This window comes from Phyllostomus hastatus, unplaced genomic scaffold (assembly GCF_019186645.2).
Source record: "Phyllostomus hastatus isolate PE091 unplaced genomic scaffold, TTU_PhHast_1.1 phas_contig_137, whole genome shotgun sequence".
In the NCBI taxonomy this organism is placed as follows: domain Eukaryota; kingdom Metazoa; phylum Chordata; class Mammalia; order Chiroptera; family Phyllostomidae; genus Phyllostomus; species Phyllostomus hastatus.
The window spans coordinates 11348633-11373747 of record NW_025333583.1 but is presented as its reverse complement, the minus strand read 5'-3'; the positions used below and the strand labels follow the sequence as shown (position 1 = coordinate 11373747).

General features: G+C 38.3%; 1 protein-coding gene across 1 annotated transcript in view; it reads right to left on the bottom strand.

Annotated features, from left to right (window-relative positions):
• The window catches only part of ABCA12 (ATP binding cassette subfamily A member 12), a 160680-nt gene that overhangs the window by 91766 nt on the left and 43799 nt on the right, over positions 1 to 25115 (bottom strand). The window contains exons 3-6 of the mRNA XM_045853702.1: positions 16574 to 16727; positions 7070 to 7161; positions 4915 to 5012; positions 2351 to 2536 (exon numbers count right to left, since the gene is read on the bottom strand). Of these exons, the coding sequence (XP_045709658.1) occupies positions 2351 to 2536; positions 4915 to 5012; positions 7070 to 7161; positions 16574 to 16727 (530 nt within the window). The remainder of the gene's footprint in view (positions 1 to 2350; positions 2537 to 4914; positions 5013 to 7069; positions 7162 to 16573; positions 16728 to 25115) is intronic.

The window sequence follows — 25115 nt, the reverse complement described above, 5'->3', positions numbered from 1 at the left end:
AACATTTTTCCATTACAGTTGACAAACAATATTATATTAATTTAAACATCCCAGTGATTAAATGTTATATAACTTACTAAGTGATCATCCCAATATGTTTTGTACCCATCTGACACCATACATAGCTATTAGAATATTATTAACTATGCTGTACTTTATATCCCCATGACTACTCTGTAATATCAATTTATACTTCTTAATCCCTTCATTTTTTCTCACCAATTTCCCCAACCCTCTTCCCATCTGGCAACTGTCAAAATGTTCTCTGTATCTATGAGCCTCTTTCCATTCTGCTTGTTTGTTTATTTTGTTATTTAGAGTCAATTGTTGGCAGATGTGTTTTATTGTCATTTTATTATTCATACTTTTGATCTGCTTTTTTTCTTTTTGAAAGACTCATTAACATTTCATGTAATACTAGTTTGGTGGTGATGTACTCCTTTAGCTATTTCTTGTCTGAGAAGCTCTTTATACATGCTTTGATTCTAAATGATAGCTTTGCTGGAGAGAGTAATCTTGGTTGTAGGTCCTTGCTTTACATCACTTTGTATATTTCTTGTCAATCCCTTCTGGCTTCCAAAGTTTCTGTTGAGAAATCTGTTGACATTCTTTTGGAAGCTCCCTTGTAGGTAACTGCTTTTCTCTCTCAGATTTTCAAATTCTCTCTTTGTCTTTTACCTTTTGCATTTTAATTATTATTTGTCCTGGTATGGGCCTTTTAGGGTTCATCTTGTTTGGAACTCACTGTGCTTCCTGGACTTGCATATCTATTTCCTTCACCAGGTTACTGAGGTTTTCTTTAATTATTTTTCAAATAGGTTTTTGGTTTCTTGCTCCCTCTCTCCCACTTCTGGCTCCCCTGATGCAAGTGCTGGTAGGCTTGAAGTTGTCCCAGAGGCTCCTTTCATAATCCTCATTTTTAAAGTTCATTTTTCATTTTGCTATTCCGATTGGGTATTTTTTGCTTCCTTATATTCCAAATTGCTTATTTGATTATTGGCTTCATCTAATCTACTGTTGATTCCCTATAAATTATCTTTTGTTTCAGTTAGTGTATACTTCATTGTCTTTATTTATACTGTTGATGTTCTCACTAAATTCACTGAGCACCTTATAACCAGTACTTTAAACTCTGCATCTAATGCATTGCTTGTCTCCATTTCATTTAGTTCTTTCTCTGGAGTTTTGTTCTGTTCTTTCATTTGGGATATGTTTCTTTGTCTCCCCATTTTGGCAGCCTCCATGTGTTTGTTTCTCTGTGGTAGGGAGACCCTCTATATCTCCTGGGATTGGTAAAGTGAACTAATGTAATAGGTGTCCTGTACGGCCTTGTGGCACAGTCTGCCCTTTCACCCAAATCCCAGGAGACATAGAGGGATGTCTCTGGGCACTCCAGCTGCGCCTCCTAGTGTGGGCTATGTGCACTCTCCTTGAACAATGTATTCTTAACCACTCTTGTACTCTATACAACTGCTGAGTTTCTTAAGAAAGGATTGTAAGTGCCCAAAATGAATTGGGATTATTGTAACAGTGTCTCTAACTGGGTTCTTTTGGAAAACTCAGATTACTGAAGGGTAATTTAAACATTCTGTACTTAATAAATATTACTTATCATAAAATTCAAGGAATTAAGGGGAAAATATTAGAAGTGGACATATATCATTTATTCCTATTTATAAAATTTCAAGACAATTCTGTATGTTTTTGTAATACTTCATCTTTTGTGGGGTTGTGTTAAATGTAGATCAATGTTTTATTTTCACATTGTAGTTTAAGACTAGCTTATAAAAATGGTCATTAGCACTCTATAAAATAAAGTTTTTGGTTCTAGTGTATATTCTGGAAAGAGAAACATATTGTTTCACCAAAAATAAACTTTTCAAATTAGATTCAGTATTAGTGAGAAAAATTAAAGACATTACCCTTTATTCTAACTTCTGAGATTTGCATGGAGTTAATAGTTTCTTTATTAAATTTACATTACATCTTGAGTATTCTCACTTAAATATCTCAGGGAAAACCATCAATCTGCATTCATATTTAACAAAGCCATATTTCATTTACTTTTACCATACATCTACCTTAGCCAAAATGCAATACTTTGGGTTCTACATCAAAATCATTTCAATTTTATACATTAAAATGGAAAGCAAACACCCCTTAGAGTTTGACACTGTGAGTAATCCACACTCAAAGTCAGCAAATATTCCAGGCAGCATTTCGCAGTCCTTGTGAGCTACTGACCTGCTCTTTGACTCAGGTTGAGTTGCATTGCGTATACAAGAGTAAAAACAATACAGTTTCTTCTATTGTGTATGGGATCTAATCATATTAAGATATTTACACTCACCTGAGAGAATTCATTTGTTAGTTCTTGGAGAGACGACTCCAAAACAGTCATGTTGGACATGCAAAATATGTTTAAAACATTTTTCCCTAAAGTGGTCCAAGAGAAGGTGTTATCAGCAATATATCCTGGGTAGGTTTCACAGAGTTCTTTTCGTATATCTTCTGAAGTTGAATTTTGCTTCAATAGCTAAAAATGTATGTGAGAAGAGGAGAATAATTTTGTTAGTAAATATAGATATTGAAGTATTCTAGTCTTTAAGGAAACTGACCTATCTTCACAATAGTCATTTTAAGGTCCTGCTTTATAGCAAAATAACACTTAAAGACACTGGGTTTACCCATGAAGAGTCATCAAATGTGTGAATTTGTTTAACTGAACTCATTTCCTGTCTCTGACCAGAGAACCTAAATGTATCAGATCTTCTCCGGAAAAAAATCTTCAGGCTTAAAAAGTTTAGTGTTTCCTGGGCATTTAGCAGCAGAGACTCGGGTGTTCTAACTCTTTGTGACACTTTATAGAAAATTGATCTTTGGAAGGCTTCCAAACAGTAACAGCTTCAGACTCTATTCTCAAGACCAACAGATTATTTGAGAAGTGGAAAAACATGGGTTATGTTTCATTTGTAAAGCAATTACTTTATTTAAGAATTATGCTTGTGAAGAAAAAAGGAAAACAGTAACAGCTATATATGTTCATATATATGAAAATATATAAAAGTAAATAATTACCAAAAGCAATAATTGGAAAGCACTTACATTATGGAATCACTATAAGTTCCCCATATATTTCACACTACAGATCAGTCACAGATGCGGCAATATTTTCAGCTATAATATTGATCACATTCACTATTATGAACTTTAGATGTTTACAGAGCCAGTGGTATTTAGTTGTAATATTTAATGGGTCCTTCCTAATAATTAATCCTTATAAACCTGTGAAGTAATGGCCAACTAACTTTATTCTCCCCTTAAGTTTACATCACAAAATCTATGCTCTGCCTTCCAGTGACTTAACTTCTAAATGTAATGGAACAAAACAGTATCCACTAATTCTAAGGTGTAAGTGCCAGGTCTTCTAGCCATTCATCCATATTTACTTCCTAACATTGCACATAAACTCACCCCAAAATGATTTCTCTACTCGTTCTTGCAAGGGTTGCAGAAAGCAGTAAGGAAAAAGAGAGGAATCAGAGATTGCTGACAAGGGCATCGATATGTCACCCTAATTTTTACATCCCTTCACTGCTCCAACTACTCTAAAAATATGTATCTATACATAGAAAATTCATTTTTGACTTATCTCCACTTGGATATATGACTCTGTGCTGCCTCACAAAATTCTGAAATTGTATTCCATGTGAGAAAGAGAACTTGGGAGTTTTAACACAATGAAGTAGTATCTTTGAGAATAATATTTCTTTTCTAGATATTAAAGAATTTAACTGAACCAGTGCAAGACTGGTTACTTATAGGAACCAACATACAAGAAATAGAATGAAATAAAATAACTTTCCCTAGTTTACACACCAGCCTGTTTGCAGTGGAGAGGCTTTACATTGGAATTAACAGAGCATATCAGAGGCTTCTTATGCCAGACAGGGCACTTTAGGTATCTCAACTATTCTTTATTATTGAAACTAGACGTTTAACATTGAGACGAGGCTGAATGGGAAAGTCTTGCATTTCAACCAGCACAGACAGAATTGGTTTGATTGGTATGGGGCCTTTTCCTGGCATTTATTTTTGTGTTGTTCTTTGGCTTATTTACATAAACCGGTTTATTGGGATGCCTTAATTATACAGAGTGTTCAGGGTAACTAACAGAGGCATACTAAGCAGCAGTAGTTATAGTCACTGGAATATGAATCCAAGTCAGAGATATGTCCTCAGGATTCAGATGGAACAAATGTATACTACGTAAGACATAGATGTATTTAAAGTGCTTGTGTGTGTGTGTGTATGAGAGAGAGAGAGAGAGAGAGAGAGAGAGAGAGAGAGAGAGAGAGAGAGAGAGATGTCTATAGCAAAATGTTGAAAGTGACCTCTTCATAATTTCTGAAGAACACATAAAGCAGGACTTGAATGGCAGGACCCAGACAAATAACTTGCATGAATGAATCTAAGATCTCTATTCACACACACAGCTCACGGGCTGACAGTTTACACCTTTGACAGAAATTATGTGTATTATCTTGCAATCTGGAATTAAGGTAAATGACTAGCAAATAAGAGGGAAATCCATACATAAGCTCTCTAAATTCTGCTAAGGAAAAGGATTTCACTACTTTAGAGAGATATTTTTTCCATTGTTGAAATTTTTCCAAAGGCATTATCAGTATGAACAGGGCAGCAAGCTTGATGAGTGTTACAGATTCATTTGCTTTCATATAGCTTTTTTCTTTCCTGCTTACGAAAATAAAAAAGATTACATGTAACACTGCCTTATTTCTTAAGGAAAATCTTAAGTTTGATTAAGGGACTTAACAGGGAAGTAAATAAATATCCAAGACCTGAAGGAACTGTTTTTTATTTTCAGTTCATTACAAAATGGAGTGAAATTACCTTTTCCAAATCAAGGATCCTGGCAAGGACTTCACTACCATTAAAAGTACCTGTTCCAGTACTTTCCAAATCAGAACTTGAACTGGGAAATACTGTGGCTGTAGTAGGAAGAAAGAATGAATAGGTTAGCTGTTAAACACATGCACACAAACAAGCAGGTTCACATAAGAATGCATACATATCACTGTGCCCTTGTGCACCCCACAACGAGAATGTGCTCAATATATGCATCGGCCATGAAAGTTTCATATGGCAAAATGGTACCTTCCATAATGTTTATTTTTTCCCCACATAAAATTGTGGTGGTTTTGGTCTGCTCTTGGTTGTTTTTCAGTTATTTCAGATGTGATTTGCTTTCATTCCAGTTCATGTCATTAAACTTCATCACCACTATCCCTGCATAGTAAACCAAAATTTCTGTGCAGGCCGAGGGGATGAGAGGTGCCTCCACCAGCCCCACAGGCCCAGCACACCCAACATCTGTTCAGAGGATCTGCCAATGCACATCTGGTGGTAATAGTTTCATCTTTAATTGTTCAATTGGGAGGCTGAAATCTGCTTAGGATCATGCATTCTCTCCTCCCCAAAGTGGTTTCTGAATGATATTTCAGGTCATGTAAATGGGATAAAGCAATCAGTCCAGACTACAGTACATTCCACTTAAGTAAATCCCGAAGTGACCTCATACTATATGGAATGTGGTAGACAGGTCTGGGTTAGGAACATTAGGTGGAAGAGTATGTTCATATCTATAGCACGAAGTTCATTAAGCCAGACTGTTAAATATTATAAATTTTGGATAGAAATACTTTGCTATTCTCACAGCAAAGAATCTTAGTATCAAAAGAAAGATACATTGACCCATCATCATTAGGGTCTATGCCTTATTATGGTCCTCATGGGGAAGAAGACTTTACCAACTGTGGTGAACACATAATACAATATACAGATGTACTATGGAATTGCACAATTGAAATTTATATAGTATTATTAACCCATGTCACCCTGATAAATTTTTTAACTACCAACTGATTTCTCTAGACAAAGGCAACAGATTTGTGAGATGGTTGGCCAAGGTGAGAAACATAATATGTGGCTTCTGAGCAAAGCAAAGCTTACTGGACCACAGCACTATGCTTTTATTTCTACTGTGCTTTGGCCTATTCAGCCAAACAGATCATTCATAGCAGCTCAACTCCTCAGAACCACTCACTACCATATTCCTACCACATTAACACATGATTTTTCTCATTTGGTCTGTGTCTTGTATTAGAATGTTATTTAATGTCATAAAATCTTAAATATCTTATGGTATTCTTTTTTTCCCAAGTACAATCACATTCCTACATATGGGAGTTTTTGTTTTCTTCCTTAATATGTCCCCAAGACTTAACACCATGGGGACTCAATAGCAGGTACCCAATAAATATCATAAAATGTAGGTAAAACCATCCTACTGTTTTAAGAATTCTCAATTTGTGGCTTCTACTGAGTGTTTCTCAGGACCATCTGCATCAGAATCACTTGGTGTAAAGTTCAGAAATCTCAGCCTCTGGGCCTTCTGAACACTACTTTATGGGCCATGGGCCTGCTGTGAATGAAGGAAGAACACAATCACACAGAACCACTGTGATTCTGAGTGCTGCATTGGAGGAGTAAGGCTCAAATTGAAAGAGTCCCAGCCTGGCCATTGTTGTAGGACCAGATCTGCTGGATGACTGTAGTCTCCACACTCAACCTCGTTAGGCCCCTATTCCTCATCTGTAAGATGGAAAGTTTACACGAATGCCTGTGATTCCACCCAATAATTTTGATTTCTGAGCTTTCTTACCATCCCAGAATCATTGCACAAACAACTACAGAGTCCTTAGCCAATTCTGGCAAAGTGTGCAATTCTCAACATCACATTAGTACCAACTAGGCTTTTGCTCCCAGAGAGTATTTCACTAAGAATTTAATTTGCAGTTGTTCTTGAGCATTTTGCATAATTGCACCTCCCCACTTAGGCAACCATAGTAAACATTTAGATCTTGTAAGAATACTCTAGGAATTCCATCTTTGCTGAAAAGCTGAAAGTATAAACCATTTAAAATAGCAGACCTTTACTGGCTGTTCCAAAGACCTGTTCTGAACTTGGCGAAAGAGGCTAACTTACCTGGTGATGCATGTCTTCTTTCTGGAGCTTTGGTGCTCTGGAGTGATAAATTGCCGTCCTTCTGCAGGTTGGATGACTTCCTCAGAATTGCACTAAAGAAAAAAAACAAGAACTCTATAACTTTGCCCACATTAAGTTCAGTTAGTTATAGCAATGTGTTATGTGGCACATTCTGGGGCTCTTGGAAAACTTTCAAATTTTTCATCTACTTTCCAGGATTTTAATGGAAGTGCTCACCTAACTGTACACCAATAAAGGGATAAGATATCCTACAAACTAAATCTTACTCAGAGAAAATGACTTAGATGAGGTTTAAAATAGTTGTTTTTACTTAATCTTGTAAAAAAATAAATTATTCTTAAGGCATTGGAGCTAAATGTCAAAAGCATTTATGATACATATTTTTTCTTTCAAAAAGATGATGGATTTTAATTAGATAAGAGTCCAAGGGTGCTTCAGGGTTGGAAACAAAAGTCTGTTTATTTGTCAACTTTAAAAGAAAAATAAATTTTGTATATTAAATTTTGATGGAATTTTGAAGACTGTCAGAGATAAATGCTTGTAAGACAGTTAAGGAAGAAGGAAAAGAACGCACATTTATTGAGTATTTAATCTATTCCAGGCACTATGGTTTGTGTCATTACAGGAGGCACCAGCATGTTAAAAGGAATAACAGCTCTGGCTGGCATAGCTCAGTGGATTGAGCTTGGGCTGCAAACCAGGCATTGCAGGTTCGATTCCCAGTCAGGGCACATGCCTAGGTTGCAGGCCATGGCCCCCAGCAACCACACATTGATGTTTCTCTCTCTTTCTCTCTCCCTTCCCTCTCTAAAAATAAATAAATAAGATCTTTAAAAATATATTTTAAAAGAAGGAATAACAATATAGGCTGATTTTAATGGCACTGAATATATCAGCACAATAATAATAACATTGTGCTGTTAGGAATCCTTGTACATGATCACACCAGCTTTGGGAAGAAAATATTTGTGGCCATCCCCACAATTTAGAAACCCTCTTTTTAAAAAATGGACCTCCTCCTTAGTTGATTATTATAAAATGAGGATGTCATATTTCCTTGAAAACTCAATATACCTAAAGGAACTGCCTGAAATAGATGTATATATATCTCAAGAGTAAAATCACTCAGGATACCTGGACATGAATATTTTTCACACGTCCTAAAAGTTGGTGAATTTTCTGTTGTTCTTACATGAAGATGATATAAAAAGATAACAGTGGAAAAGCAAGAAGTTCTACTTAATACTGTGGTTCAATTTGACTTCCTTTTTAGTAATGAACTATAGAAATGATCCCTGAAAGTATAGTCTTTTGACTTACTTTTTAGAAACAAGATCTGAATCTTGGTTCTAGGGTACTGTGTGATTTGTAATTGGAAAGAAAAAAAAACCTGTGTTTTTTCTCAGCGTGTCCTTTTACTGTACATGATAAGAAGAGGTGATATTTGTTTTCATTCCCTAGTGTTTTTCAATATTCTCTTTAAAATGTGCAGGTTGCATCAAAAGTTCTACATTCTTAATGTATATCTGAATTATTCATGACCATGACTGTATTTCCCTAAATCTTTTCGCATTCCTCATGCTGACTATTTGGATGGGAAGCTTTCAGATAAAAATAAGAACTGACCTGAACCCTTTCCCTTCACTCATACAGAAGTTTTAGAAAACTTGAAAAAGTCAGGTTTATTTTTCTTTTTATCAACTTTTTCTTTTACTTCAGCTTGAACCACTATAAGGAAGACTATTGAATATCAACAATTTTTGAAAATATACGGAAACACTGCCTTCATAAAAATTTTAAGGATTAGGGACAGCAACAAAAACCAAAGGGAGAATGACAAAGATCAAAACGAATGAAAAAAGAGCAAGAGCCAAAGAAGACTGAATAATAAATGGGAGGGGGGAGAAGAGACGAGGCAACGGGAAACTAAGAAGGTGTGGGTTTGGAGAAGCAAAAGCTGCATGCACTCTGCAAAGGACACCTTTCCCACCTTCCCTCAGTCAGCTGACAGCCCTGAAACTACACCTGTTCTTGAAACACCGAAGGAAAACAAGCTCATGCCTTCCCAGGAGGCCGCTGGCTCAGCAGTTCTGAATTTGCTCAACAGTAAAATGGCTAGTCACCGGGTAAGGGGGCCTCTTTACTAACAGGACCTGTCCTTGATCAGGAAGTGTCCAGGATTCCATGGTCACCAGTGAATGACTTGCATATAACGGAAGTGAGGAGGTGGCCTGTCACCTTTTGTGTGGCCTTGGCTCTTCCTGTTTGGGGGTGAGAGCTCAGGATATCGTGTGTGCTTTAATGTCTGTCTGTCTGCCTGCAAGTTGTTTTCAGTTTTATTTTGCATTTACAGCATGAGCTATGATGGTGTGTGTCCACTGCCACTGCACACACACACACACACACCCTCACACACACACATAAAACTAGTTTCTAAACTTTTAAAATGGAAACCATAAAATCAATGTAAAATGGAAGATAGTGTGGGTAAAAAGGTAAATTAAAGCTGCAAGTTGAAATACAGCTACTTCCCCCAAGCAAATGTAATTAATTCCATTAACTCTCCATTAAATTACAAGAGGAAGGCAGAAAGATAGTCTTACTGAGTTAATAATGGTTATCTCTGAACTTTGTGATTAGCATGACAATGCTTACAGACAGCGCACTATACATTTCAAATGAGAGGAGAGAAACAGTACCTTTTTTATTTGACACAATTAAGAACTTTTGTATATGTATTTTATACCACTTTGTTTGCCTGCCTGTTCCTACCACCTTTCCGTTTTAGGCTGTGACATTTTTTTTGGAAGTAGGCACCAAGTCTCACCCATCTTTTTATTCCAAACACCTAGCGCAGCACTGGACCACAAGATCAGATGGCTGATTAGATAAAAAGCGACAGTACTGCTGAGGGGTAGCAGAATATCTTTGGAATCCCAGCTCTGCCTCTTCCTAAAACATCTCAGTCATTGCCTCCTTCATCTGCAAATTAGGAATGACACAGCTACCTTGCATGGTTGTTGTGAATACTCTATGAGATGTGCTTATCAGGGGCCTGACTGGGCCCTGTCAGAAGCACTCACCAAAATATTAGCTGTCAAAGCACCCACAAAAGGAGATGATGCACAGACACAGCCTCACCCATCAGTAAGGAGCTGAAGTCCCATGCTTGTGCATCTATGCTCCATATATAATCCCTCTAGAACACTAGAACCATCAACATTTCTGGACAGCAACCAGATGCACCCCTATTACTCACAGACCTGGAACTTGCAAGCATTGGCTTGTGAGACAGGATGAGGCAAAGGACCTCACTCAGGGTTTTGTAACACCTTTTTAATTTTAGTATTTAATTTCTTTATCAGTCTACTTCTTCAGCTTTACAGTTCTTCAGAAAACCCTACAATGTGTGTGTTGGCAGATGTTAGGGTGTTTAGCACATGACAAGTATTAGATACTAGGTGATAAAAACTATTACTTGAAAGAATTGATAGCTATGGAAGCATCTTTTCTACATAGCCTGGTCTGCCTTCCATTGCTGTATATCTGGTTCTGCAAAGGTCCTTGAAAGAGGAAAAATCCCAGGGGTGACACTTCAGACTCTAATGTGTAATCTTACATTGTATCCACCACATTCATTCATTAACTCACCAACAAGTATTAAGTTCCCACCATATATAATACATGTGCAAGTCAAATAAGAAAACAAGGAATTACACATTAACTGTATTAGCTAAGTAAAAACATGCACGGGAACAATGGGAACGCATCACAGGGGCTGCTAAATCAGAGTTATCATCTGTGCTTCTTATAGAGCAAGATTCTACAATCCTAACTTTAATTTAAACCTCTTGCTACCTTAAATGTTTTCCTTTACCTTTTCACTAGGCCAGTGGATATCAACTGTGGACACTTCCTTCCCTTAGCTCCAGGGGACATTTGGCAAAGCCTAGGGACATATTTTTTATTGTCACAACTGGAAGGGGCTGGGTTTATTGGCATTTAGTGGTAGAGTCAGAGGCTAAGGATGCCGCTTAACATCTGCAATGTTTAGCACACACACAAAAAGAATTATCTGTTCACAAGTAGCAATAATGCTGAGGTCCAGAAACCTTCATCTAGGCTATGACAGATGTGGATTTATTCTATGACGACTCACCCTTACATCTCCTTCCTAAAATCAACTCAGGAGACATACAAGTCCCATTCAGGAACCCTGAATAGTTCTAAGGAAATCTCAGAGAAGCTATCCCAGGCTGAATACCTCTTAGAGGTATTTTAGAACATTATGCAAAACTTAGATGTCCCTGAATCCAGCATATAAGCTAATGTGAGTCCAGAAAATTCAACCTTCTAGATGATGCAAGAATGTAGAAGACCGTTTTGCATTGCGTGGGCCCAGCTCCCACTCGGAGACACACAGAACCCACACTCACAGATAGATTCTCCTGTGGGGAATCAGGCCTGCAATGTGCCTAGGCTACTTTGAATCTTACTCTTACTAAAAAACTCCCTCACCCTGAATTGAGGACATTTACTGAAAAGTAACTTCCTAAAATCCATGCTAAACCTTCCAAGGATGAGTGTAACCAGTTCAACTACTTTTGCCTTTTCATTTGCAAATATCCCTTTTCTGTGATGTGATTAGCAGCAGTGGCTCCTTGGTTTTCTGTAAAAGGTGACCACCTAAAGTGAACCTGTACATAGTAAATGAGGACCATCATGTAATGTGCGGAGAAACCCAATAAAGGCTGTTCACGGCAAGGGCCAAGGCTTTTGCTCCCCTTGAGAGAAAAGCCGTGCTGTTCCTTTTCCTCTGCCAGACTCAGTAGTCCATGTGAATGTCTCATTTCATCCATAATGACATGGACACTGAGGGCCGGTGTCTGCATCACAAGAAAACCTGAATCAAATCTCCAAGGGGCCCACAGCACCATTTAACTACTTTTACTGGAACAACCACATGAAGAATAGCAAGGAGATAGCTCAGGGCCTCTCCTTTAAGATGCTAAAGAAGTAGATTCTGCCTCAGTGGTACTCAAAGGGTTCTATCTTGCAATGGAAGTCAATAAAAGAAAACTCTTGGATTCAAAATGTGAAATTTAAGAGATCGGAAGGGAAAACAGGCCCAGGGTAGATTTTACTGCTTCTCAGACATGTCAACCAACAGTTACATTGGGGAAATGTCACATTTCTATAAATTCTATATCATCTTATGACTTTTCCTGGGTGTCTTTGTATTTCCTGCGGGTGGAAAGACTACCTGTGTAGGTGGTACCCATGTGTGCTGTGCACATTCTGTCTGTCTATAAAAGGAATACCTGCCAGAAAGGACACATATGGCAAATCCTGGAAAGAAAATCCTGATATTCATTTTTTTTCCCCAAGGATTAGTTAACTCTTTATTTATTTTTCCCCTTTTCCCCATAATTAGAATTATATGAATATCTAGTGACACTTAAAAAAAAAAGATGCGGGATGCGCTCTAGACCCACTTTGATCTCATGAGTGTCCAGGTGACATTCATCATTGACCTGTCACTACAAAGGATGAACCCACGGATGCTGTAATGGCACTGGGATCCCATCAGTGATTGACATGACTGTACTTCCTGCCTGCCACCAAGTCATTTACAGAAAAATTTGATTTGTTTTTTCATTATTTTCTTGTATTTCACCCTGACTTTATTTCTTCAGGGTCATCCATGCTTCAATATAATCCTGCCTGCCCACTTAACAATCAACAACTAACATAAATTAAGATGTTAACATTTAGAAAATACCTTTGTATGTTCCTTTGTCTTAAGATATTTGATATTAGGGGAGACTTTGAATAAATATATGCATGGCGGTTAAGACATCCTTCCACTTTGTTTTTTGATCAATAACATTTTAACCTTTATTTTTACATGAAGACTCACTAAAATTCTTACTAAATGGTTATAAATTACTCTATCATTAATTCAGTCCAGGATTTCACCTATATATCCTACTGCATCTTTATAGTCAAATGAGGACACAAGTGTCTCCACTTTCTCTTATCTCACATTCCCAATAATATCTTCAGGTCAGTTTCTAAACACATATTTTTAAATACTAAACAAAAGCCTTGGCAGTTTAAAGTTACCCCTGAATAAAATCTGATTAGCTATATTTCAAGTTCTCCAGGAGAACTTTCGATAGGAACGGAGATCTGAATTTGGAAACCACGGGTCATGGATGAGTGTTGACACGACATTGATGGGGAGCCAATCCCCAGAAGCATTCCCCCTATAGGATCTGCGGGAATGCGGAACTGCTTCTCCGAATAATGACCCTGTGAGCTGGGGAGGACGATCTTTGCCACTCGCCAGCTGTGTGAGCAGTAGCACAGCCTGGTCTCCCACTGTTCTGAGGTGCTCTTGAAGGCAGGGCAGGGAGGAAGGACCACACCAGCAAGTCCTGTGATGTGGGCTCATCATCGCGCAAATGAGCAAGAAAACCACAAATGCGATCGTGTCTTTTTTCAGACAGCTAGTTAGAGTTGGTGCTGAGTAGAGTGTTAGATTTTATTTTTAAAGCCCCTCATCCTGAAGCTAATGCGTAGAGAAGTCTGAATTTAATAACAGAAGGAGAAGGCTAGTGCCAGTGCCAAAATACATCAAAGCACCCTGGGCAGCTGGCCAGCAGAGAGGGACTGCCGTGTGACTGTCCTGTCTTTCAGAGAGCATCCTATTACAATAAACACTGTGGGCCTCTTTGGAAGAGACCGAAGATGGAATTTTTAGCCTCACTTGCGAAACAGAAAGGAAGACCGTTTTGTCTCTTAATGAGGCTATGCTGCTGAATCTTTCTTCACCAAAGGGAAGCAGTTTAGTGGAACGGCTTACGCAATAACCACACTCAGTTTCACTGTATGCTATATAGAGCATAAGAGTTGATAGTATGGTGGGAAATATCATTAGTGCAATTTTATTATTGTACGTAATTTTCTAAATTAAGCTCCAATTACTTGGTAGTTTGGAGAAAATACTGAGTATATAGCTTGAGCGAGACAATCTATCTGGAGGATAGAATAAAAATTTAAAAAGCAGATATGGTCAGCTGTCTAGAGAATATAATCCACAGAGGGTAAAATAAACCTGGACTTTAATCAGAGTTGCAAAACTAACTCAATAGCCCATCTCAGGCAACTCTCATGAATTTGGTTCTCTATCACGTTACCTAGAAAAATAATCCTTTTGGAGGAGGCATATTCATATACTTCTTACATACTGCTAACTATTTCCCTCATGCTGAGTTCTTCATTAAAAAAAAAGTAAAGAAGAAGGCCCAGGCAGAGCTGTAATCTAGTTTACAAACGTGGACATTAATTTTCCCCATATCTTCTCTAATGCTTGGTTCATGAAATGTTCAAGTCACACCCCAGCTGATTACCCCAGCTGAAAGTTGGGTATGGAGGGTGCTAGCTTCCCCATCCTTCTGGCACTCTCCATTGCACTATCTCCTATGCTTGCTATTGATTTAATATTTTACCTCCCCTGCCAGAACATAGGTGTAGATCATGCCTAAGTTGCCACTCACATAGGGACACATAGACCATCTGTGACGTGAGCAGGTTGAATGACCAAGGATGCCATGTTGCCACCTTACCTCTATAGTGACTGCACAAGAGATCATAGGCTCTCATTAGCTTTTGGACTCCTTAAGAGAACTACAACTACTGCTAGTGGAGGTGACGCTTGTACAACATATGCCGAACAGGTTCATCTTGTAGACGATATGTCATCAGTTCTCTGCTTAAAACTTTCCAATGGCTTCTCTTCATACCCAAAATAAAATGCAAATCCTTTTGCTTTCTCTGCATGTTAGACTCTGCATGCCGTTCCCCCTGTGTTCCTCTCAACATATTCCCTACCACTTTCATCCTTCCTCTCTGCGTTGCAGCTCTATTAGCTGATTTTCTGTTCCCCTAAATGGTCGTGTTTGCCCCACCTCAGGGTCATCGGCTATCTATCTGCCTGGAACAATCTGTTCCAGATGTTCACACGCAGGTGCTGGTTTCTCCATGTCAGTCTTTACCTAAATGCCACCTTCCGTCACCACTCAATTAAATTCCCACCTTTCAACTTTTACCTCTTCACCTACATTATCTTCTTGCTATCACACGTACTATCAGTAATTATGCTGCTTATTTATTTGCTTGCTTATTATGTTTGCTTGTTTTTCCATTAGAGTAAAAGTGATAAATAGGCTGAGAATTTGTCTAATTCACCTGTGTTGCAGTGCCTACAGTGTATGTTTGGCACACAGAAACATCTTAGTCATTACTGCTTGTATAAATTAATAAGTCATTGAGTGAACATGAGAATGCTTTAAGCATCAAGTCTAAATAACTTACCAAAACAACAAAGCCAATTGAGTTAACAACCCAACAATTATGTGTGTCCCAAGTCATTTCCCATGACAGTTCTTGGCATGTTCATATTTTATGCTAAACAGCTTGTAGTTGCTCCGTCTTAAAGTGTCACCCATGTTATTTGATGGCCAAAATCATGATGAGGTGATTAAAGGAGAAATGAAGCAATACACCAAGAAATTTAAATTAAAATTTGGGAACCAAATATTTCTGATTATAGTCCAATATAAACTTTTCTTGAGAAGCACTTAAAAATACATCTCTGCCAAACTGATCTCACGGTCATCTCGGATTATAATATTGTTTACCATTACAGACAGGTGGGCTCCTGGGGTCTCTCTAGGTTTAGAATCCCAGGGTGAAAAATTGAGATTGTAAATAGTCTAGGTTCTCTCTTTTTATTCTTCAGCTGCCTCTCACACCATAAATTTAAACACATGTTGGCCTCACTTTTTACATTTTAATTATTTAATCTTGATTGTGTTTTTCCCGTTACCATGTAGCTCCCTTACACTCCACCCCTGATAGCCACCACACTCTTGGCCATGACCACGAGTCCTTTTTCCTTTTTGCTCAATCCTTCCACCCCCAACTCCCCTCATCAAGCCGTTATCTGCTCTCCATCTGTGAGTCTGCTCTAGACTTTTCATTACTTTTTTTGCATTTCTTGGTCTCTGTTATACAGGGAAATACCACACAGCAATATAAATATGTTATTCTTCCAGGAAATCACACCCCTGACATCACCCTACATCTTATGCTAATGATCAAGCCACAGGGTGACATGCCACTGACAACCTGAGGTGGGACAGAGAATCTTTGAGGGAAGTCAAAGAGGACTGCCTTGGGCACACAGTTTAAAAAGCAAAGTTTGGATAATTCATCCAAAGTAGATTGTGTTTGATCCCACATACACATGGTAATTCCAGCTAGTAACCACCTCATCCATTCATATTTACAGCATCACACTGGTAGACATGTAGAATTAAGTTACATATCTAACCTAGGATGGCTTTCTGGATACCTCATAAGGATATAAGGTCTGACCTCTTCAAACAACTGAACACACTTGGGAAGTGCCCCTACCTGTCTTTAAATAGTGCATCGTCAATGCCTTTCCTGCGGAGCAGATCCTGTGGGCCGTACGGCGTGTCTTTGCACTTAGAGTCTGTGTCGCAGAGGAGGGTTTGCAGGAATGGGAAGAAGCCGGTGCTAGGGAGGTTTCGAGGAGCAAGGTAGCCTGAAATGAAAAACAAACAAACAAACAATAATTACATCACTATGACGTTTGCCTGGGAAGAGAAAGAGAAGTAGTAACATTGTTTTGTGAAATTACCCTCTGCATTGTAACTGTTTGGGTCCCCTTTAATACCAGAAGTATTAAAAATGCCATGAATTCCTTTTGCTGGGATTTATTCTAAGGAAGTAGCTGCAAAAATGTTTTCTAGAGTGTCTTCAAAGCAAATTACCGTATATCTATATGATAGAAGACAATGCAATCAATAAAAATGTTGAATAATATAGAAACTGTTTATAATATATTGTTAATTAAAAATAGCAAGTTAGAAAAATGTATGACCAGAATAGTCCTAATCTTTTTAAAATGCATTAATATATGCATATACAAAATTCTTTAGAGATTTTTTTCCTCTAGGTAGTATATTTCATGTGATTTTTACTTTTAATTGACTATATATTAACTGTTTTTCCCACAATATATATATATCTTCCTTTATAATTAAAGTCATTATAAATGTAGCCAATCTTCCAGCAACCAAGAAATATTTTTGTTTTCAAAATTTAATATAATAGCAAAATTAATTATCCTATGCACACAGTATTTTTTCTATTTAAAAACCAATAATAATGGTGTGAATGAATATTCAGATTTTCCTCAATACTAATGTCACAGAAAACAAAAGCTATGAGAGTAAAGGGCTTTGAAACCTTTATTTTAACATTTGTTTTATGAAATATGAAGATGGCATACACATGAGTCAGGGCAATAGGCAAACTATGAAGTTAAAATCTTTCCGCAATTAGTTTTGGTATTGAAATTTTAGAGACCTCCTTTGGAAGGGGGGTGGGGCATGGGGACACTGAGCTTTCTAAAACAGCAGATTTAGAAACTGCAATTCCAAACTGAAGACTAAAAAGCAAAACTTTAATTTCCGCATGAATCTGTTGAAAAGAGTGTGTTTTCATTATTAAAAATGTCTGCTTTCACTTCAAAAAAGAAAGAAGAAAAAGTAAAAAGATACAGAAAAGAGTGACAATGCTAAGTATGAATTAATATATTAGCAGAGAGAATAATAAATAGATATCTCATTCGTGTAACTTGCATACAGATCCACACAAAGAAAGACAATTGGAGATAAAAGAGAAGAGTCAGCAGGGAAGTTTGCCCGAAGAGAAGAAGAGAGCGACATTGGAAGATGTGACACTGTTAACTTTAAAGGTGGGGAAGTGCCAAGGGTCAAGGAAAGTGGTGGCCGCTGGAAGCTGGGAAATGCAAGAAAACAGATTTTCCTGGATCCTCCAGGGCAATGTCTCCTTACAGACACCATAAGCGCTAAGAGTAAAGTTTGAACTTCTGACCTCCGCAACTGTAAAATAATAAGTTGGTGTTGTTTCTAAGACACTAAGTTTGTGGTGATTTGTTATAGCAGTCATAGAAATAACTAATACATAAAACCATACCAGCTGAAACAAAGGTTTGAAAATGCAGAAGAAATTAGAAAGACAAATCCACCTTACTATTCAGTACTTCCTTCCAAGCAGTTTCTGCTTCTGACACCAGAAAGGTCAGTGTCTCTCCTAATATTACACCCAAGTGAAAATTGCAGTGAACTTGGAATATTTTTATTGTAGTACATTCTCTTGCATAAGCTGGAGAATGGCAGTCAAATTGCCTGTTAGCATGTCACATCATCCCTCTCTAACAAAATTCTGCCCCAGTGAACTAACTGCATGCAGCGTGACCTTTACAATTCTGCAGTGGAATTTCATTCCTAATGGTATTCCACCCTGTTACACCAATCAAAACTGTGGCCGCTTACTCAGGGTGTGGGTTGGCAAATGGGCTTATTCCTATTCCATCCCTAACACGGGCAGTGGGTTTTTTAAGTGGATGGCAGATAGCAGGGCAACAAAAATACTGACCCCTCTGTTCTGTGCCACTTAACAAGGTGATGGTATGACTGAGCCCGGCAGTGCTGAAAACAGCAGAAGCTCAAGAGAAGCCATATGGTAACAGGAAGAGGAAGAGAAGGAAAATGTCATGGGAAAAAGACCTGGGAAGAGGCGGCACATTCCATCTGATTTTACTTTTTCTGACATTGATTACAATTTGCAAATTATTAGAAAAGACTGGGAAAGAACTTAAACCCACAATATTCTTTGCTGTGGTTAATTACATACATGTCTACTCGACAGGAAAATTCCTCTCAGGATTTTTTTAAAAACAAGTTCCCATGATCTTCAAAGTACAGGCTGTATATACTTTGTACAACTATATAGATAATTGATATTCAACCAGCCATAATGGGTTTATGCAAATGAGGGATTGGTTTGGATGTGCACAAGTTTCGGTTAACACCGTGCCATGCAGAGCATGGACTGCCTGCATTGTTTATTTTACCACCTTTTTTTTTTCAAGAACCATACACTCATTAAAGGCAAAGAGACCTGTTGCAGCAACAATAGCACTGATTTATTAAGCATCTCCTGTATTCCATACGCTGTGCTAGGCATGTAACATTCATTTACATCACCCATCCTTCTTTGATATCTCTAGTATATTTTCTCACACACATCAACTTTTCACAAAACCTACAAATCCTCTAGAACTAAGGCAGAATCAACTCATATTAAACTCTGTTGAAGCTTTCTTGTAAAAAAAAATGCATTTTCAATCTGGTGCATCTCAGTTCTGTGTGCAAGGGAGTAGCCACTCAGCGCAAGGGTGGAATGAGACCCTCACACGTTTGAGAGAGCTGCTAACACTGAGCTGAACTCATTCTATCCTGAAGGTGTCTCTGGCACTTTCAGGTTTTAAAATTACATTCCTCTTTCTATCCTCTATCCTAGGACGCAGGGAACAGAAAAGCATTCTTTATCCCTCACCGAACTTCCATGGGTCAAGCATGAATCATGCAAATTTAAGGCTCATAATTGGTTACCCAAATTCACAGCCAGAGCACAGGTTTAAGGGCACAAATAAAGGTTGTAACTGTGCAAACCACAGCACTACTTGCAGGAAGGAGGGGGGAGGGGGGAATGTCAGGATCTTGGGATGGCGTGTTTAGGCATGATAAAATCCTTGGTATCATAATTTCCAAAGGTCTCACACCCAGGACAATATTTATCCCATCTCTAGGAGAAAAGCTACTGAAGAACTTGCAATATCATGGGGAAATTAGAGTCAGAAGACTCCAGTGTAGTCTGGGAGTGAGATGGGCTAGGTGAGGAGCAAAATTCCAAGCTCTTATGGCTTAATTTTTTTATGGGCTCCAGGCAGAGGCAGTGAGGTTATCTGAGGAGTCACCCATGGGAGGGGAAAGGTCACCCTCATTAAATGGATACAGTCAACATTATTGACGCAGAGGAGTAATGACATTGAAAGAAACCAATGTTATTTCAGGGAGTTGAATCAAACCAGACTATAAAATATTTTTAGGAACAAACTCTCAATGACCTAAGAGTTCAACTAAATCAAATTTATTTTTCATTAAGAATGAAATCAGCCTTACAAACAGATCCAGTTCTAAAGATTTTTTCAATAGAAACTTGGTAAACAATTGTGATATCAAGCAAACATCTATCTTTACCTAAGAGAGAGAGCAAGCTTGATTACCCTTTCTCTCTCTGCACACAAGCCCTCCTCATTCAGAACAATCTTAGTGTGACATAATGTAAAGACTGGAGCAGTGATTCTAAAAGTGTGGTCCCTGGACCAACTGCATCAGCATCACATGGAACTTAGTAGATATGAAAATGTGAGATCCCACTCTAGGTATGCGTCATCAGAAACTGGGGCAGGGCGGCAATCTTTATCTTAATAAGCCCTCCAGGCAATTCCCTTGCATGCTAAAGTTTGAAAACAACTGGATTCGACTGCAAACTTCTTCATAAGAGCCAGAAAGTAAATATTTTAAGTTTTGGGCTACATACGATCGATCTACTGTCTCTGCCACAATTCCTCCACTGTGGCGTTGTATCATGAAAGCAGCCACAGACAACATGTACATCCATGGGCCTGGCTGTATGCCAATAAAACGTTATTTACAAAAAAGATCATAGGCTGGATTTGGCCTACTGGTTGTCCTTTGTTGACGTTTGGAAGGATGACCTTTCCTCACACTCATTACGTTCCCTCTCCTGCCTTGTGCATTTTTTGTTCTCACTCCTGTTCCTGCTCTCTCATCTCATCTAATCCACTGACTACCCCCTTTCCTCTATTCCCTATCTTTTTTCTTTGCTTTCCACTCACCACCTCCTTCATTTACTGCTTCCAATTTCCCTTCTCTCTTCCTTCTGCTCCTCCTCCCTGTCACCTCTCTATCTCTTACCCATCAATGCATTCTTCCAACATCCTCCTTTATTCCTTTTCCTTTTTCATCAGCAGAGAAGGATTTTTTTACCCACTTCCATAATAAATTCAGGAGCACATTGTCCATCATCGTTGTCTACAGAAGTGCTACTTTCTGTTTATTACATTATTAAAGAAAGAAATATCACAGTCTTTTCAGTAATGAAGCCACTTCCATGTGACACCATTAGGCTCAGGAAGCTTTCTGTAGGTTGCCTGGGTGACATCTGTAGATATTACAGTAATTGTAGAATTGGAGAACTTCCACTGTGTTTCTTTGTGTTTTTATCAAAGCAAGTCAGAACACAACCTAGGTGGTATTTTTGTGTTTCCAGGTGAAAAGAATCTGGTCTTTATTCCAGTGAAGACATAAATGAGAAATCTTAAAAGGAAATCTGGCTTTTTAAAAATATGAAGTTATTCATGTGGGGATTATATTTTTCTTAAGTTTTTTGGATGCAGAGTCACATGGGCAAAATAAGTATCAAGACTTCTAATCAGACAAATGGTAAGACTCCTTGTTAAACACCACACCAAAAAAGAAAATTGCCATCATAACAAGAATACAAAATGAGATGAACATGTCCAGAAATGTCATCTTCAAATACTCAGGTAACCAGATATGAATAAAGAAAATATGGAAAAAGAAATTAACCTCAGAAGCATATTTTATTGAAGTAAATTCTTTTATCCTTCTTATGGTTTTTAGCATATTTTGTTCCCAATTACATTTTTAAAGACATAACTAAAAGTATCAGTGGCATAAAGCTAGTCTTTCAAGTTATTTGAGAATGCTGTATCGGGAACCCACAGGACTGCTGCTGTTCTCCTTTACCCTTTTCATGTACCTTCCTTTTGTAGGATGGGTTGCTCTCTGCGGGGCAGGGGGGACAGAGGGGGTGGGTCCTGTTCCCCTGCCCATCACCAGGTCACATCAAATACACTTCTGATTCCAGTCCCTCTGAATAAAGCTTTTTAAAAAACCTTTGTGGTCCAAAGAGACCTTAGGCTAAGGTTAAATACTGATAAGACTTTGGATCTGCAGATGAACACTAGCTCAAAAAATTGTACTTTTTTGAGAGATGGATAAAGAATTAGGTATATGAAAAAAATAACTTACATGGTTCTTAGCACAGTGCTTGACTCATTGTAAGCAATTATTAATTATATTAATAAATGAATCACTAAATGAATAAATCTCCTGAGGTTACCCAGAAATACTGTGTGATTTGGAATTTTAACATAATCTACATCTTTATGTTTATTATTTGTTGGACAAAGACTTAAATTTTGTCCCAATATTATAGTAAGATCAAAAGATATCAATGGAGATAGTAAGTACAATGCATTATATTCGTGTGCCTTATAAAAATGGATGGGTTAGTACTGATTCATAAAACCAGTAGCATTTATTGGTATAGGCTCTTTATCTTGGCCTCCTCAAAAATCTAGCTATTACACATTGACATCCACAGTTTCAACAAGTGAATTTATTATCCACAAAGTAAATCCATTGATTATTTATTCAATAAATATTTACTGAACAGATACTGTGTGTCTGGTACTAAGTGAGGTGCTAAGTAAGGTTCATTCTCCTATTAAGATTTTTTTCATTTAAATACTAAAGAAAAGGAAGTGGGTTAATAGTGCGCCTCTGTCTGTGCGTCTGTGTGTCTGTGTGCGTGTGAGAGACAGAGACACAGAGAGTGGGATAGAGAGAAAGTCTGGTTTCAAAGCTCATCACACCTTCATTAAATAAAATGTAGGTAGAAGTCATTTGTTTTTATAGAGTTTCAGAAATATTATGCATAAAAGTAACATATTTGAAAATAAATAGTAAAAATGTGTTTAAAAACTTGATTTTTTGAGAAATTAAACAATCATAATTTTGTATGAGCTCCATGACAGTCTTAAAGATAGGCAAGAGAAGTGTTATACCCGTCTTGCAGATAACCTCAAAGAGAACAAGCAATTTGCTCAAGGTCGTGTGAACAATAAAATGCCAGAGATACAGCTAGAACTACACGATATATGACAATAATGAAAACAACATTTTGTTCAGCAGAGTTTCAGTATATTTTGGGCTGAGCAGATTGAGAATTTGAAAAACAGCACTTCTGGTTTTGCTGTTGATTCATTGAATCACCAGAGGTAAATTAACCTCTCTCCATCTCTATTTCCACATCCACGAAATTATGGATAATGGGTCTTGCCACCTCACAGGGCACAGAGAAGATTAATTAGATAAAGCTTGTGTAAGCTACTATAAATGTAGAAGAGGAAAGGCCCCAGAGAATCATGAGTTACCATTGCTCATCAGACTGCTGTTGCAATATTTGTCTTATTTTCCAGTCAGTGGCTGGGGCTCTGCTGCTCCACCTGGTCTCCCGTCTCTGTGCCTCGAGCCAGTGAATGGTTAGGAGTATTGCATGATGTGTTTCTCTCCCTACTAATTCATAATATGGACCTGTGTCAACTGGTGTAGTGCTTCAATTACACCTTGCTTAGTGGGTGTGGTGCCATGACACATTCTTCCTAATTCTCCCCAGGCAAGTCTTGCTTCATAGTGCAGGTGCTTTTCCAAGTTCAAATTCATTGGCAAAAAGGTAGACTGTCTCTGACACTGACAGCGAGAGCTGAAGCAAGATGCCTAACTCTTAAAGCATTACGTAAGAAGATCTTATACTCCGAAGACTGGCATCTGTATATATTTAATGAACAGAGCCACAGAGAACAAGAACAAACCTTGGGTCATTTCAGAAGGTGTGCTACCTGCTGGGATCTTTCCTACATTCCCCACATCCCTCAGGGTTTCTTTCAAGTACCACGGCCAATGAAAGATGCAAAAAGTGTCCCTGTGAAGATAACATAGAGACTTTGGCTATGGTACTGCAGGTACAAAAGAAGCAGAAAAAGATTCCTGCCTTCTTTATAGATTTAGCTTATTACTGTTATTACTTTTTTAAAGATTTTATTTATTTATTTTTAGAGAGGGAAGAGAGGGAGAAAGAAAGAGAAACATCAATGTGCGGTTGCTGGGGGCCGTGGCCTGCAACCCAGGCATGTGCCCTGACTATTATTATTTTTTAAGATAAGAAGAGGAGGTAATTTGGACTGAGGACCTTACTATCACTTTGGATGCATCTCTTTGATGTTAAAGCGTCTGTCTGGCTTGATGTCAGCCTAAAGGGCTTTATAACTCACCTTAGTGAGTTTCCAGAATAGAATGGGCCTCCCTCCTCTCTGAACGTTAAGGAGACCCTGTTGGGTGAAGGACTCCAAAGTCCAAGGCCTGATCTATTTAAATTGTAAACAAAATGGCTTGAGTAAAGGTTTGGAGACAGAACAGTAACACACACATGCCAGATAAAAACTCCCACATAGACTGAATCTGGAGAAGTTTAAAAATACGCATCTCGTTAATTCAATTCAAAATATTCCTACTTGGCAAGGAAAGCTGAGTCCTGTGCTTATCTTGGGTTAGTGGGGTCTGTTTGCCTTGTTAGACGGGCTGATAGTGACTAATGTTTTGCTGTTCTGAAACTTATCTTTCGGTAACAAAGATTCACAACTGCATTTGAAAAAATCTCCCTGCCATGGCCATTTGCAAACACGACCTTGGCAACTGTTTTATTTCCTTTTAAATCTAAATTAAAGTGAAAAGAAAAGAAACCTTAAATCCTTATTTTGTTGCGGGACATTCTTCCTATAAAACTTAGTCCCCTAATTCTCCCTACACGTGACTAACCAGGAAAGTGCCCTATAAACAGCAAGGGCTGATGGGGAGCGGGGTATATGTTCGCACGACTTGAATGGCTGGGCTGGCACTCATGGGTTGAGAGCCCCGGGATGAGCCCCCTGAGTTGCAGCCCCTCCCAGAGACACTGCCTCCTTTTGGCAGATCAGGCAACATCCATTAACATCTAGCAACTGGAGGGGCTGCTCTGGAGGAGTCGTGCTTCCTCCCTGCCTCCACGTCTGTTCTGACTTGTGAGGGACGAGTTGCTGCAGTGTGGACCCCACTGCATATTACCCAGC